We start from the raw sequence: 17,972 nt of genomic DNA, 5'->3' as shown, positions 1-17,972 counted from the left end.
TTTGCACCACTGAGGTCCCGGTTCAAGCCCGCGCCGCCCAAGGACTTGTGTGCACTTGGTTTATCCCGATTCCATGCTCGCTCTCGCAGGTTTTCTCCGGGATTTCCGGTTTCCTCCTGTATTGCAAAAATCGGTGATTAGTTGTTTGGTTATCAAAACTTCCTTCACCCAATGGAATTTGGGGAGCTGCACAGATAATTGGTGGATGTTACAATCTAAATGCGGAAAGGTGCGCGCCGTTCGGCAGCAACCTAGTTGATGCGATCTGATTGTGATGATTCACCATTGCAGCAAAATTACAGCGCTTTGAGTCCTCTAAGATCTGGAGAAAGGCGCTTTATAAATCCAAAATTTATTTATTATTTATTATAACCCCTCAAGATTGTTTTGATTTTTCTATTTGATTTGTTCTGTTTTTGACAACCCTGGATAACCCAAGAAATTTAAGCCTCTAACCATGCTTATTTCCATTGGGGTCCATTTGAACACCAGGACAGGTTGAGAACAGTTAGGGGTTAACCCCCTACTCTTTTCAAAACTGGCTGCGAGATACATGTACAGGTATGGCTCTCTGAACACAGAACCAACGGCTTAACATCCCCTCCGAAGGACAAAGTACTTTCATGATTCTTTTACCCAATTCTAAATAAACCATGGAGAGAGTGGAACTCTAAATTTTAATCTACAGAGTTTGCCAATTATTTAATCTAAAGAGGTTGTCAATTAATTTCAGACATTTCCTTCCCAAACAACAGTGTCCATCAAGGTTTGAAAGAAAATGAACAAGAAGTTTTAAGAGGAATGATTTTAGGAAGAATTTTTAAATATTCTGATCTACTCACAGTACAACTTGCAATATTAATTTATCCATTTTTCATAACTAGCACAACAAAAGCTTTTATATCCCGAAGATCTAAGTCATACTTGTTATAGATGTTTAGTTTATTTCAAAAGTAATTTGAACATATGTGACGTGTCATGTCAAAAGCAGACACTTTTGGGCAGGATCGTAACTGGAGAAATAGCCAAAAATCTGCCTGGGGTGATTTTTTCACAATTTGGGTTTGTCGCGAATTTGTGATGTTATTAATGTTAAAAATATTGTCTGATAGTTTCAGACCGAATGTAACTGGCATCTTGTATTTTTTGAGACATTTTTCAAGGTAATTCCTACTCTCAACATTATCAATAATTTCCAATTTTATAATACCATAACTTAAGAACTCATTATCTTCGCTTAGAAATGTCCGAATTCATTGGGGAAAGTGGCGTTATGGAGCAAAATATCTCTATATTTAAGTTATGTAAAAACCTCAAAATTTATAACCTGCCCAAAAGTGTCTGATTTTGACATGACACGTCACATTTGTTCTGTCCTTCATATTAATCATACAGTCTATGACCTGAATGGATCCGTCAACATTAGTTAACTTGAAATATTGTGTTATTCCAGTAGAAATCCATACACCCCCTAATAAAGACATGATATTAATCTTCAACACAGGGAGCGTGAATTTCAAATGGAGTTACACAACTGAATGGGTGACTCTATCTGAAATTTACACCCCCTGTGACTGTGTGGAAGATTAAGGTCAGGGGGCACTCCAACTTTGGAGGTGACGCGTATGTAGGGCTGTTAAGACCGCCTTTTTCAGCATCGCTGTCACCCAAAGACCCCATATTTTTTTACTAACACATGCTCGCTTCTGTGTTCTGTCACCCAAGACCCCTATTTTTCCATTTGATCTGTCACCCAAAGACCCTTACAAGTTCAATTTGAAGAGCAACTTTCATTTATCACTGATTTTGTTACTTATTTTGAAAAAAAAAGAAATTTGAAGCCATTTAGAACTAGAAATTAGATTTTCGAGGTTTTTGTGACGCTGTTTTGGTTCTCACCCAAAGATTCCATTTAAAAAAAGGTCACATTCTCACCCAATGACCCCATATTTTTTATATTTTGCTCTCACCTAATGCCAAAAATCATGCTCTCACCCAATGACCCCATATTTTTTACATGTTGCTCTCACCGAATGCCCCTTAGTGCGAAAAGCGCCAGCCCTACACCTATATCCATTTCAAATTGAAGTGCCCCCGGGGTCATATATGGATTTCAACTGAAATTACCTATTTCATATAAAGAGTAGTCAAAGGTCCAGATCAAAAAATTGTTTGTTTGTCAAATGTACAAAAATGAATGTTGCAATTTTTTAAAGTGTACATAATTATTGTAACTTGACAAATGTATGAATGATTGTTGTTAAACATGACTTTTGTTATGCCACAATAAAGATGTTTCATATCATATTGTAAAATCATAGATTGTTTTATTTATAGATTTTGTTGTCTTAACAAGAACAAGTTTATTCTCCGGCCATTCACAAGTTTTCCCATTCATTTAATTGGTTAATACCACAATGCAAGGAGACATGAAGTAACAACATCAAATCCTAGCTACAAAAATGTAGTGTAATTTCATTTTAAAGGCCAATTCAATGATCCATGTGAAAGTATGAAAAAAATTAGAATTATGCATAAATTGAAGGATAAGTCATCAAAATTGTGATTGGTATTTTTAAAATGAAACATTTGGCAACAAAACAAGAAAAACATCAAGATTGACAAAGTTGAAGTCTATGAATATTCCGACTATCGATACTTTCGACAATCGATAACGGGCCTACAGATTCATGTAAAATGTCTTTCAGCTTAACCTCTAGCAGGCTATGTTAGCACAGCTAAGTGCTCAAATCTGTATTTGATGATTTTTACAATCCTCCAGATGAGCAAAGCACTAAACAGGCCTTTAATTGGCATTATACCCTAAAATCATAAGAACATAAAATTACACAGCAATAAAAATATTTTCTATGTATTTTATAAAGCGCTCCACAGACTCCGAGTATTGTACGTACAATATTGTATGCAACATATCTACGTTATTTAATCTATTGCCATTCTATTTTCAGTAATGTTTAAGTTCTAACGAATGTTTGATGACGAAAAATCGATAATATGTTACATGTAATATCTAGTAGAAATATATTATCGATTTTACGTCATCAAACATTCGTTAGAACTTAAACATTACTGGAAATAGAATGGTAATAGATTAAACAACGTAGATATGTTGCATACAATATTGTACGTACAATAAAAAGTCTGAATACTGCTTAAGGCCTTTTCCTATCCCTAAATACAGCAGCTCAACAGCTTGCACACATTCAACTCCTTGCCTTCAGTTTGATCAGCTTGTAATTGGCGAATCTTATAACATCGCAAATTAATATCAATAAATTTAATTTTGAGAATTGTCTTAATTGTATTAATTGAAGTCCTATACTTTATATATTTTCTTTAACATGCAAAATATAGACCATAAAGGTCAACTATATCACTCTTAACATCGGCCTACTTTTCAGAATAGTGGTAAAAGCCTAACAATTCCTGCCGATTAAGAGCTGATCAAATAATACCATATTTATCATAAACCAATTAAACTACTGGTTAATATCAAATTAGAAAATTAAAAGCCGCAAATATGATAGAATATTATTATTAATTATTTTCATCAATTATAAGTTGAACAAAATAATTATATAAGAGTATGCCTGTACTTTGGCCTATATACAATCTGGCCTCATGTCGAAGGAAATAGCTCATAAGCCCAAAGAAGTCAGAGCTACAGAAATCTGTAAAGTGTCAACACTTGGTTACTGACAAACAGTCACCAAAACCAGTAACTTGACGAGGGTAAAAAAAACCCTTTTTATTTTAAGCATTTTAATTTTTATCCACAAAACAACAGAGGCTTTTGATTTTGTCAAACCAATAAAATGGCCTTCCTTCTTGATAATATGCATTTGATTATTTTACTCAGGTGACGTAAGATTTACAATAGGATAAAATTCTCTCACACTTGTCATTTTGTTGGATAAGTAGGATCCTTAATTTACCCTTGAAATTAATCATTGAAATCCACAAATTAAAAGTTCATACACCCCTATGGAAGACACAACCTTTAATCTCCCACACAGGGGGCGCAGATTTCAAATGGAGTCACCAATTTGGGTAACTAGATTTGAAATTCACACTCCCTCTGTGGTAGATTAAGGTCATGTCTTCCATAGGGAGTGTATGAATTTCAACTGGAATGGGCCATATCAATCCCTGATGTTACCAGTCTTGCCATTTCCAGCGTGGGACTTCCAGGATGTACATACGTTTTTAAACTTATTAAATAATTTCTGAGCCGCTACACAATATGTAATGGTGGCGTACCAAACCCCAGCTCAAAATCATGGTAAAATTGACACAAATTTGTGATATGCATCTTCTCTTTCACCTGTTTTATTCCAAATCACCCTCATTTTAGCATTAAAACTGTAAATATTTACAGGCATTTGTCCTAGTAAAGTTTTTTTGGAATTGGACCATCTGAACGATTTTGTAATTCAGTCTCTCCCATGGAAATTTTACCTGAAACTCCACTGCAACAGTGTGTAACTAAATTGAACTAACAATATACTAAAAAAATAACAATAAATATATCAGTAATGCATACTGTCTTTCACACCGGTTCACGTTGCCGATGACGCCCGCACCACCATTACGCACCTCTTCCAGCCATATTTTATCCCTTTGGTCAACAAGATTTATGCAATATTCTTCAGGCCATCTCCCTACCTACAACAGTGTGTAACTAAATTGAACTAACAATATACTAAAGAAATAATAATAAATATATCAGTAACGCAAACTGTCATCCAGACCGGTTCAAGTTGCCGACGCCCGCAGCATCATTACGCACCTCTTCCAGCCATATTTTATCCCTTTGGTCAACAAGATTTATGCAATATTCTTCAGGCCATCTCCCTACCTACAACAGTGTGTAACTAAACTGAACTAACAATATACTAAACAAATAATAATAAATATATCAGTAACACAAACTGTCATCCAGACCGGTTCAAGTTGCCGACGCCCGCAGCACCATTACGCACCTCTTCCAGCCATGACCCATATTTTATCCTTTTGGTCAACAAGATTTATACAATATTCTTCAGGCCATCTCCCTACCTACAACAGTGTGTGACTAAATTGAACTAACAATATACTAAAGAAATAATAATAAATATATCAGTAACGTAAACTGTCATCCAGACCGGATCACGTTGCGACGACGCCCGCAGCATCATTACGCACCTCTTCCAGCCATGACCCATATTTTATCCCTTTGGTCAACATGATTTATGCAATATTCTTCAGGCCATCTCCCTACCTACAACAGTGTGTAACTAAATGGAACTAATAATATACTAAAGAAATAATAATAAATATATCAGTAACGCAAACTGTCATCCAGACCGGTTCAAGTTGCAGACGCCCGCAGCATCATTACGCACCTCTTCCAGCCATGACCCATATCTTATCCCTTTGGTCAACAAGATTTACGCAATATTCTTCAGGCCATCTATCTCCCTACCATGCAGATCAACGTGACTGGCTCAAGAGACTTCCTTTGGTGCTGATTGATGAATCTCGCAGGTTGAATCACACCCGGTCTGTCCACAATTGCATCTGGACACTATCAATAAGTTATATTGGTGAGTTACTTTCTATAAATATAATTTGATGAATATGAAGTGATTTTAGCATATTAATGCTCTGCCTGCTAGCCATAGGCTTCAAAGTAACTATTTTTGAGTTATTTTCTCAAAATATCAAGAAGAACCACTGAACCAATACTAGGCTTGTTTATACTCATTTTAATGCATTTTTCATGCCGATTCCAAATATGGTCATAAAAATATACAATTCTGAAATATTTGAATGGTTTAAGAAAGTTTGAAAGTGCATATTCTAGAAGATATTTTTTCCAAGGAATTTACAATGAACAAGTAGAGTAGCTCTGAAGATGGCACTCGCTAGAGTTCCGAAAGCTCAGCCTTCTGAAAAGGACTTCTCTAGGGAAAGATTAAATCTTACTCAACAAGTAGAGTACTACAGCACTTTACAAAATACATCAAAATGACAAACAACAAAAAATCACTTATAAAAAGTTGGGTCTTTAGGCTACTGTTAAATTGAGTAAGAGAAGTGGCATGTTATTTCAAAGTTTTGGGCTAGATGCATAAAATCCCCTTATCAGCATGATCAGAAGAACACAGATGTGTCCAATCTACTGCAAATGTTTTTAGTCCGAGCTGAATCGGAGACCACTGTGGAGAGGTTTGTAAGGGTGTAAGTGAGGAATTTGAGTCCCGCCCGAGAATCCTATTCAAATTCAATGCATTTTGATATCATTAAAATATAAATTTTCATATTAAAAACACAAAACATCATGCAATTTTTTATGTTTTTTAGATCAACCGTGAATGATCCTAGCATTTAGGTCTAGGTCCGGGGACACTACAAAACCAAAAAAAACTTTAAAAAAAAAATTATTATTTTTGTTTTTGGTTTTTGGCAATTTTGGGTACCCGGTTACCCGCCCGAAAAATGCACCGGGTACCCGGGCACAAAATTACCGAAAATCACACCCCTGGGCTTGTATGACATAATGAGTTCAAGCCAAAGAAGTATACAAAGAAATCACAGAAGAATCAATTACCTTATTGGCAAACCACAAATTATGTCATTTGTGATCATAAAAAATGAAATAAAATCTAGTTACAGTATTGAAGTATTGCATTCTTTATTTATTTCCTATTTTATATTTCAGTCACTAAACATCCGAAACATTCCAATCAAAAAGAAACACAAACAATTAACAAAACTACGATGCTAAAACTAAACTGTAGATTATTTACTTCTTATTTACTTTGGAATTGGGCATTTCCATTCAAATCCATACACCACCAATGGAAGACATCACCTTTATCTTCCACATAAAGTGAATAGACCTTGGAAATTGGAGGTATGAGAATAATTATTTCAGTGCAATGCTTCTTTGGTGCGCCAACTGCTGCGCGATTTGTACTTGCCGAGAGCACCACGCTCTTTACGCTCGTGTCATGTTCGCGTGTAACGCAAAGCATCGACCCCCGATGCCACAGATTTGGTTTGTACTTCTATGTGGACATACTGTAGGGAGTGTGAATTTCAAATGGAGTCACCCATTCAAGTGAGCCCACGTGAAATTCACACTCCCTGTGTGGAAGATTAATATTATATCTTCCATAGGGGGTGTGGATTTCAGCAGGAATAGCCCAGGTTCACCTGTTAGTCTCATATCACAAAACATAAAATAAGGAAATTATTTATTTCAGGGAAATCCACTTGTTGACCCCAGATCAGAGCATAAAAATAAATCCGGGTATGGTGCAGTATAAATAGCAACCAATGAGATGTAATTTTATCAAAATGTTCAAGAAAGAAAAAAATTGGACTACCGGCTTCGATTTCCTACTTCTTGTACTCCACACAATTCAGGTGCTCCAGGCAGGTGCAAAGAAATCGCCAGCACTTGTTCAGTCAGTTTAACCCTCTGGACACTACTGGTCATCTAACAGCATTTCTGATTGCCAATTATGACTAGGTTTTAAACTATTCATGGTCAAACTTGTATTTGCAGATTATTTTATTAATACCCTCCTTGATTGGTTCAAAATTGGACACAATATTCAATTTGGCCAATCAGCATGTAGTTCTCATGGGGTTAACTATAGGCAGTGGAACATTATGGTTCACACAATTCAGGTGCTCCAGGCAGGTGCTATTTTCAAGAAATCACCATGCAGCATTTGTTCAGTTAGTTTAACATAGACAGTGTCAGATTATCAGATCAAACTTACACTAATTCAGCTGTACTGGTTCTTGAATTCTGCAAATATGCGGCGCAGAATAGATTTTTGTAGTAGAAATGAATGTTTTAAAAGCGAGAAAAGCACTAAATAGCGAGAGTGACATATTAGAGCTAAATCACAAAGGCTCTTCAGATTGACCAAATATGGAAGATTAACTTTTATTGACCTTTAACCCTAGTCCTATCAGCAACTCTAAACTTCAAGTAAGAATTTCATTTGAATGAACACAGCATTGCCTGCATACACCTGCATGATGAAAGGTCACATGTGTGTAACACGAAAGTGAATCCAACTCCTAATTGGTTGATATTTCCATATCGTCGTTGGACAGGAACAACCTCCTAAGTGCTTGTGGCCCCTGAACATGTTTAAAACAAAACTACCAACAGGTTACATAGGAGGATTTGCTTTAAACATGTTCAGGAGCCACAAGCACATCTAGGAGGTTTTTCCTGCCTAACAAAGATATTTTTGACTGGTTTGAGCAGTAACCACCAACATTTTTGATCGTTTACTGTTGTGTTTATTCGTATGAAATTTTGACTGAAAAAAACTAAGCCCAACCCTATGTGATGACAAAAACTGAAAATAACTGGGAACTTTTCCTGTAACCTGAAATGTTTCATAAATGTCACCAGTAGTTCCTGGCATACTATTAATAGCAGTGTCACCTTGGCAAGTAACCCAATAGACCTGTCAACTTGGCATACAGCTAATGTTTCCTCCTAGAATTATGTAAACTCATTTTGAAGAAAACCTTCAATGCTTTTATGTCTCAATGTCATGGCAAATGTACCGTACTGATTTATCATCTGCCAACAATTGATTCCACAAAACTGAAAACATTACAAGAACTGGTTTTATAGAGTTTTGATTTCAACACTGCACAAGTATAAGCTCACTCAAAACATTTTTGCTACGTCAACTAGTGTTTTCAGCAGCAGGTGAATGTAAAAACCCACAGTCAATAGAACTACATGGTATTGTATTACACTTCAACATGTTTCCTTGTGGCAATCCTTTGCAAGAAATTAAACCTGAAAACTTTTCAGAGACATGCAGTGTTGTAGTTTTGAGTCCAAATCCACACTTGGGTTTGAGTCTGAGTCCAGGCACGTTCACCAACACTGCATATATGATCCTCTCCAAATAAGAATAAGAACAATTTGAATATTTCATACAAAAAACTTCACCATGCAAGATGTGCAGATTACATGAAAAAAAACCCAGATCAGGACACCCAACTTTCACATTTGCTGTAAAGTGCACATTAGTGTGACAACATCACAGGTCTACCTACCCAAAAGGCTTATGTGATTTATCAAAATGGTCATTTAGAAGAAGGCAGACACCACATAGTCTCATGCCTAACACTATAGGAATCTATCACCATACTGGATTATCATGCATTGGAAATAAAACAGTGCACCTCTGGCATTTTGGCATGGGCCAAAATCAAACTAAATATGGCATCTTCCAAAACAAACATGAACACTATCAACGTATGGGTTATATCAATTTCCCACAATGCGCAAAAGAAAAAAACAGTAATCACAAAATACACAAAAACAAAGTTTGATGAGCACATGGTGAAACAATCAATTGCAGGGGTACACTACTTCACATTCAGCATGCAAATATGGCTGTTTATTTCAATGGGCTATTCCATTTAAAACACATATACCTCTTATCAGTCTATAATATCAAATTGATTAATTCGAATTAAACAATTCATCGAGTGGCCATGGGCAGCGCCATTAGACATGTTACAAGACTACCAAGTGACAGGTGATGGACCGTACCCACACAATTGAATAGGCACTTTTTTGATAATTTTCATCAAGGTTACTCAAAACTTACCTAGCTAATTTATTATACATCAGGGGTCTCTGCCTTTTTAAAATGTTATGAAAAACTTAATTTTAAAAATATCTACCGACGGAAATAAAAATCCATCGACGGATAGTCTTGTTATGCTCCCACAAACTTAGAAATAAATCTGAAAAATCCAAAAGGTTACTGCTGCCCATTCAAAAGTACAGGAAGACCACCTACAGCGTTGAGGTCAACTTTCTAGACTTCCTGTCTAGTGGCAGTAATGGCTACTACCCAGTGCTAACATCAATGAATTGTTTAATTTGAATTAATCAATTCGATATTATAGACTGCTTATGGAAGATATAACCTTAATCTCCCACACAGAAGGAGTGTAGATGTCAAATGGAGTCGCTCATCCAGTCAACCACATTCGAAATACACACATCTTCCATGTGGGTGTATGGATTTCAATTGGAATAGCCAAGTGATATATTTACACATATCACAGAATTAGAGAGGGAGAACTGGGACTCGACCACCATCTTGATACAGGCATGGAGCAAAAATTGGGGGTATACGTTTCCCTTGGAATGCACTTGAGGCATTCGTTATCATGCAAGAGTGAGTGACACGGATGATGGGCGCATTTGGAAGACGCACTTGATGCGACCCGCACACGAGTACTAAGACACTTCAGATTAGACGCAGAATTGTTTTTGTTACCATCGGCAAGGACCCACACCTCCAATTTTCTCCCCATAGCTGACAGCGTGATTGTATGTGGTGGTATAGGGAGTCCTGGTTCTTCTCTAATTCTGTGACACATATAGATACATACCTGTATGAAGTGATCTCTTGTACAGTAACAGCCCTCTTGTCCTTGTTGCCTGCCATTGCAAAATTGTGTGGACGAATACTTAGAGAAGTAAAACAAAGAAAGAATTTGTTAAAGTTATTGATTATGGAAAAGATGTTTGTGAGAAAGTAACATTGATCTCCAATGGGATATTCCAGTTGAAATCCATACACCCCATATGGAAGACATGACCTCCATCTTCCACTCAGAGAGTGTGTATTCCAAATAGGGTTACCTAAATGGGTGACTCCATTTCAAATCTACATCAACAGGGGGTGTATGGATTTCAACTGGAATAGCCCAAGCTGTATGATATCAACCAATGGGGATGTAGATATAAGTGAAATTTCCACTACAAATAGACAACTGCAGTGAACAGCTGTATGCATTCTTATTTCCGCTTTAGGCACTACAGACATTCAATGTTCATGTGCATATCCAGTTACACAGAGAACACAACACTTATGTGTATGTTCTCATTTGCTAGCATTTATAAACACACCCCACACATAATGCAGGTGAACACACTATAAACATTACATGCACATACAAAAGTTACTGTCTACAGGGGTCACATGATGGCTGGCTCCTTATTATACTTAAGCCCATATTTTGATTTAATATAAGCCCATATTTTGATTTAATTTCAACACGTACATTCCTAGGTCAGTCTGTCTAAAAAAAGACGCCTAAGATTTGTGGTAATAGGATACACATTATACAAGTTATTGAATTGTTTGATAAGAATTGACTAGTCTACTAAGGGAAAATAATAGCATGCAAAATGTAAGAGATAAGTTGTAATAAATTACATTTCCAAGCCTGCAGGGTAAAATTAGTCTCTTTTTTTCGGTGAAATGAAAGAGATCTACAGTTAGATATGTTTTCAGGTTATTCATTCTTTAGCTGAATGGGCTATTCAAGTTGAATTCCATACAGTGTTCGAAATAAGCACTTATCCTCTTGTCCAAAAATCACTGGGGACAACCAAATTGAGCTATGTACTTATCCCCTGGACAACCACTATATTTTACCTCCAAAAATATGACACATTTAGGGGACAACCAAAATGCTTTGAGGACAAGCAAAATTTATGCTTTAGTTGTCCTCGGGACAACCTCCATATTTTCCTTATTTCGGACACTGATTCCATACACCCCGTATGGAAAACATTATCTTAATCAACACACAGGGAGTGTAGATTTCAAATGGAATAACCTATTTAGGTAACCCCAGAAATTCAGTCCCGGGTGTATGGGTATCAACAGGAATAGCAGTGGCGTACCATGGCCGCCCCTACCCCGGGGGCTGAAGAAAATTCAATTTTGCCGCCCTTTCCTCAACAGCCCGAAAAGGTTGACCCAAAAAAAATTTCGGTGGTTTGAAAAAGTGAAGAGCAAAAAAAAAAAGGATTATCAGCGCTAGTGCCCTAAAAGCAACACATTTTGATGTATAGTACAATTTTTTCAAAATTTGTTATACTTTTCAAATTTTTCCGCCCTTTTTCTTGACTAATTTTTTTGCCGCCTTCTTCTTCCGCCACCCCTTTGTTTGCCGCCCTTCTTCTTCTGCCGCCCCTTTGTTTTTGCCGCCCCCTGCTTTTACCCCGGGGGGCTGGCGCCCCCAAAGCCCCCCCAAAATATGTGCATGAATAGCTCAATGTCATGGAACAACCAAAAAGTTTGATAAAGTCCTAAAAACGAAAGTGCTTTCATTAGGGGGCTGAACCCTCCCTGTGTGAGATATCAAACATTCTAGTCGCTAAAGATCAACTTTGAGTGATATTTCAACTAGATTTTTACAAATATAATCAGGCTTCTTGACCCCCTCTCCCCTAACTAAAGGACTTTTGATAATAGGATCATCAAATTATTGGTATGCTGCCTAAAAATATATGCAATATAAATTGGAGTGTGGAGAGATGTTTATGTAGGTGTACATTGTCCTCACTATCCTCAAATAAATGTAGATATTTAGCCTCAAAGCACTTTTCATTTATTCCGCTGTCATTAGAATATGTCGGAGCCATGTTTGCTGCCTACAAATGGTGCAGGGTTCACCAGTACAATGACTGTGACAACCCCTAACAGCTTCCCATTGAACCTGGGTGGGGTGAGGCAAGCGAGGCAAAGCACCTTGCCCAAGGGCGCAACACGGTGGTGGGTCGGAGACTCAACCTACGCACATCGAGCAAGCTCTCAGATTACGAGTCCGAGGCAGTATCCACTGAGCCACTGTGTCCTCATCCGTGTCCTCATCCTTCCAAGAACTTCCAACAATCCGATTCAATGAGGACCTCAAGAATTAAGTAGGTCTAAACATTGGGAACTAAGATATATACTTTCTTTTTATAACAGAAATATCAGGTCCTATAATCCCTATGTACATGGATAAGTGTTTGACTGCAAAGAAGGATACACACTTGACATATAACATTTAAACTGTGGACTTCTCTGCAATGGGGGACCAACCATCCTCGGTTCAAATCCACTATTGCAGGTATAATACATCCTAGTGTCCATGAGTATCAAGAAATCTCAAATTCTGGTGTGGACAAATGTGTCTCCCTTTATTCTGGCCTTAAACAGAGCGTTAGAATGGACAAGGATGCACAAAAGTAAATTGAACTTGACACTAGATATCAGAGAATATCTTCCAGGAAGTGCTGGTGATTACTATGTGTAACCCCAGGGTGCATATCGGCCATAAATAGATCGCAAAACCACTACCGTATTCGTCCGAGTATAGTCCCACGCTCGAGTATAAAAAATCCCACCCCCCATTTTTTTTTTTTTTTTTTTTAAGTTTTTTTTTTTTTTTTTCGGTTTTGGAGTGTCCCTGGACCTAGACCTAGATGCTAGGATCATTCATGGTTGACCTAAAAAATATTTTGTATTTTAATATGAAAATTGATAATTTGTATTCATGTCATACTCTATTAATGATTTCAAAATGCACTGAATTTGAATGCATTTTGAAATCATGAATAGACTATGACATGAATACAAAGTATCAATTTTCATATTAAAAATACAGAATATCTTGAATTTTTTTTTTTTTTTTTTTTTTTGTGAAAAATTTTCACATAAAAAACGGTGGGACTATACTCGGACCAATACGGTAATATCATCTTCTTGTTGGTACTTTCAAGAGGAATGTTTTGTATCATACAAGCAGATAGGAAATTGAAATGACAATGTAAATAGCCAGTGATGTGTATCAGGAAGACTAACTTATCGAGGGGGCTATGTACATGTACACAGGATCCGCTTCTATATCGATGGACAGAAGTAGGGTTAACTATGCCGTAATTTATTTATAGGTTTTATGTGTATCACATGTTGGAAGTGAAATTTTACAAAATAATGCATCCATATTGAGATTTTGACGCGTCTAATGCACAAGCCCTGCAGGGGAAAAGATAAAAAATCTCTCTATATGGACTGATAAAACCATAACAATGCCGTGATATACTATAAATGCCTATCACATACTGGGAGTGATATGGTGTACAAATATTAACTGTCTATGAGTGTGATGGTCGAAATATAATCACGAGGTGAAAGATGGAACAATACATCTTTCACTGAGTGATTATATTTTGACCATTGCACGAATTTAAGACAGTTAATATTTGTTTTATATCACTCGTACATAAATTATATTACTAAAATACTATTCAAGGTAGGAAATACATTATTTCATCAACATAACACCATGTTTTGCCGTGATATACTTCACATTTTTGGGTCCACCCCATAAATAAATCGGCAAGTCTAAGAGTCAGCGCACGCACGGCTTGGCGCAGGCACAAAACTATCACACGGAGAGACTGATGGTAAAAATGATAAATGGTAATCAACCAATGAAATGTATGTATGAGTGATATAATACAAAATAATGCACACAAATTGAGATGTTGATTCGGGGCTCGCGCATTAGACACATTAACACCTGATTCTAAGTAAAAGAGTATTATTTTGTAGAATTTCTTGAGCAACAAGTAATACACATATATTTGCTCCTATTGGTTCTCGCTATCTTAGAGTGTATGAAAGACAGATGATACATAGGCCTATACAACAAATGCATGGGCATGTTCCACAGTGCACACATTTGTCTTGTCTCATGAGGGGCTGTGCAATGATCTGCCTATAGGGGTGAATTGCCAATGGGCTATTCCAGTTAAAATCCATACACCCCCTATGAAAAACATGACCTTAATCCCTCACACAGGGGGTGTAGATATCAAATGGGTCTACCTGAATATGTGACTCCATTTGAAATTTACCGTCCCTGTGTGGAGGTTTAAGGTCATGTCTTCCGTAAGGGGTGTATGGCTTTCAAATGGAATAGCCCAATATGGCCTGCAGGTTAATTCCAGTCATTTCCCTTCTCTTGCCTAATTTAAATTTGTCTCCAGATGTTGGTGACCAATGTTAATGAAATTATGTGTTTGTAAAGCTAAGAGTTCCCACTTTTTTGGGTGCAAACTGCAGTACAATTTGTTAGCGCAATCTAGAGATAAAACTGGATTACCTAACACCATGTACACTCCATTTTTATTAGAAATTGGACAGGTGGTAATGTTACTTTTTCTACAAAGGTTATTAGGTTGGCTACCAATGTAAATAAAATGAAGTGTTTATAGTGTTTAGTGGACATCCCCCATCGCCCAAGGCCAAACAGTCCCCTTTTTTACCCAAAAAGTCCCATTTGCGTGTGTAGCGAGCGAAAAAATAGAGGATTTTATTAATTTTTGGTCAAAAAAGGTCTAAATTTTGACTTTTTCGGCCCCCTCAAATAAATCCTAGTTACGGGCCTGATCACTTCAATCTGAAGATAAACTAATAACACCTATATTTAGTACTCATTCAGGCACCTATATTTTGTACTCATTGACTGGCAGTATATGTTATGTCACCCTATTTACTGGAAACAAATTTCCCCAATCGATCAAATCTGTGAAACAGTAAATCTACCTAGCTGATATGAACTGTACTATTAAATACTGCCACCAAGAGTTTCACTGGAAAATCTGTATTTGAGTCGGAAAGTTTCCTGTGCCTATTGAGAGGGCGCAACACTAACAGTGAAGATGAGATTGTAGCGACCATATACTCCATATCTACTGACATGTTCACTTTATCACTCAATATCAGCTCATATTAATTCGACAAGTATCTTAATTGATTACATGCAAAAAAAACAAATTTTTTCTCAAAAACTATGCTCTGTGGCAGATTAGGACAACTTCTGACTTTGAAATGTGAGTGGCGAGTTTAGTATATTTTTGCCCTTACTTTTTGCAATACAATAGCCATCAATAAACTGTTTCCAGTCCCTTCATGCACTGTCACTGGTTAAGCACCATGATATTCTACTTCTGGAAGTAGCATACTTACTGTAGATATCTTGCCACAAGTCCCAAGGCATCATTCAGATCCATGTTTTCTTTATAGAGGACAAACTTGCAGAAATCTGGTCGTCCTTTTGGCCATCTGCTTTTCCTGCGTTTCACTACATGCAATAATAAGAGAAAAACAGAAATACTAAGGGTCTAAGATAAAATGGCAATGGTCTATTTCAGTTGATATCCATACACCCCCTATGGAAGACATGACATTAATCTCTCACATGGGGGAGTGTGAATTTCAAATGGAGACATCCATTCAGATAACACCTTTTTCCATCATAACTGATTTTGTGGGGACTTGGTATGATAACACACCGTTGTCACTTTTGAGGTCCTCTGTAATTGTGTGATGCAACGGTTGGTGGGTGGGTTGGGGTGCATTTGTAAATACCACCAAACAGGACCAAAAAACCCTGTAGATACTTTGATAACCACTGACACACACCAACTGCAGCTAACTGCTGACATATTGTTGGTGCATTTCCCACACCAGCCTATTGCATTGATTCAAATTCCCAAGGTGGGCAAGTTGCCTTTTGCAGTTTGGCATTTATTTATACATGTATGTACTTAATGACACCCTTTTGGCAATCTTGTTACCAATGATCACCATTTGACAGTTTGTTACCCCAATGGTCCCATTTTTCAAAGTTTCATGCCGAATGACCCCGTTTTTATTCAGGTTGTGGACTGAATAACCTGGGTCATTAAGCACCTGAATTTTTTTTGGTCATTAAGCACCTGAATTTTTTTTTAAAGAGGGTCATTAGCTAATAGGTAGGACACTAACACAAAAAGGGGGTCAAGCTGGTTTGAAAAAGGAGGTCTATCCTGAGGCACATGATGTATATGCGTTGTATGGAAGTCAATAATGTATATAAGACCACATCTCATTTACCAGTATATGGTCAGGTCTTGGTTGGATTATAGGTTGAGTTTTAGGTGTATGAAGTCCTCATTTATATAGATTGTTGTGTATGGTGCTTTTAAGTAGTCAGGACTGAACCATAACATTTTGAGACACTAGCCAATCAGGCTTGTAACTTTAAAGAGTGACAAGCCCAACAGAAATTTTACATGCCTGACTTTGTTCTGGAAATAATAGTCATATCCTGAATACCGCTTTCAAAACCAAAACTTTGACCCAATATTCATTCTCAAAAATATTCATTTATCAAGTTGCATACGTCATTGTTTGTACATGGTTTTGTGTATTTGAGGTGTTATTTTGCTTTTGTTTGCATCCTTACACCTTGGGACCTGAGAGCACATCAGACACACCAAACTGCATTCTCATGAGTAATGTCCGTCTGATATCAACTAATTTTAATTATTTGAAATTTGCGATAAAAAAAACATATTTCATGGCAAATTATTAAAAACTGATATTTTTTTATATTTTCTAAATACTAAAGTGTATGTAGCTGGGAGAAAAAGCTGTCCATCATTTGAAAATTTTGACCTTTCGTATTGAAGAAAAAGACCTCAAATTTTAAGGTCTTTTGGGGGATAAATGTTTATATTCATAACGAAAGGTCAAAATTTTCAAATGATGGAAGGCTTATCCTCCCAACTACATACACTTTAAGTACATACCATTTTATAAAGTTTATTTTGAGGATCATGTTAAATGTTGGAAATATAAATGTTTAATGATTTGCCATAAAATTTGTATTATATCTTTAATTTTTTTTTTAATCGAAATTATTTAAATTTCATCAGGACATTCCACATATTCAGAATGCAATTTGATGTGTCTGATGTGCTCTCATGTCTCGCAATAAATACTGTGCAAATGTTGCTATCCAATCCCTTAAAGACACATTTGGTAGGACAATGTTAAAAGAATACAAACAGACCAGAACAATCTAAAAGTTGTATAAAATTTCACATTTAATTCACTTAGCAATACTGACAACATTATATTTCAACAATCATGTTACATATAAAAAGAAATCATTTGAAAGACTTGGCACTGTAATTGCCTATTTTCCACTACATGAATTCATGGGTTATTCCATTTGAAATCAAAATGCGCTCTTCCATTTGAAATCCATACAACCCATGTAGAAGA

At 36.6% G+C, this 17,972-nt stretch overlaps 1 protein-coding gene across 2 annotated transcripts in view; it reads right to left on the bottom strand.

Annotated features, from left to right (window-relative positions):
- LOC140147852 (pseudouridylate synthase 7 homolog) overlaps window positions 1-17,972 on the bottom strand; it is a 245,319-nt gene that overhangs the window by 181,899 nt on the left and 45,448 nt on the right. For both annotated transcript variants that reach the window (XM_072169621.1, XM_072169622.1), the window contains 2 exons: window positions 15,888-16,002; window positions 10,465-10,542 (listed from right to left, as the gene is read on the bottom strand). In XM_072169621.1, coding sequence (XP_072025722.1) covers window positions 10,465-10,542; window positions 15,888-16,002 — 193 coding nt within the window. The remainder of the gene's footprint in view (window positions 1-10,464; window positions 10,543-15,887; window positions 16,003-17,972) is intronic.

Source organism: Amphiura filiformis, chromosome 3, assembly GCF_039555335.1.
Source record: "Amphiura filiformis chromosome 3, Afil_fr2py, whole genome shotgun sequence".
Taxonomy (NCBI): domain Eukaryota; kingdom Metazoa; phylum Echinodermata; class Ophiuroidea; order Amphilepidida; family Amphiuridae; genus Amphiura; species Amphiura filiformis.
Note: the sequence above shows the minus strand (reverse complement) of the source record. Positions and strands in the feature narration are given on the sequence as shown.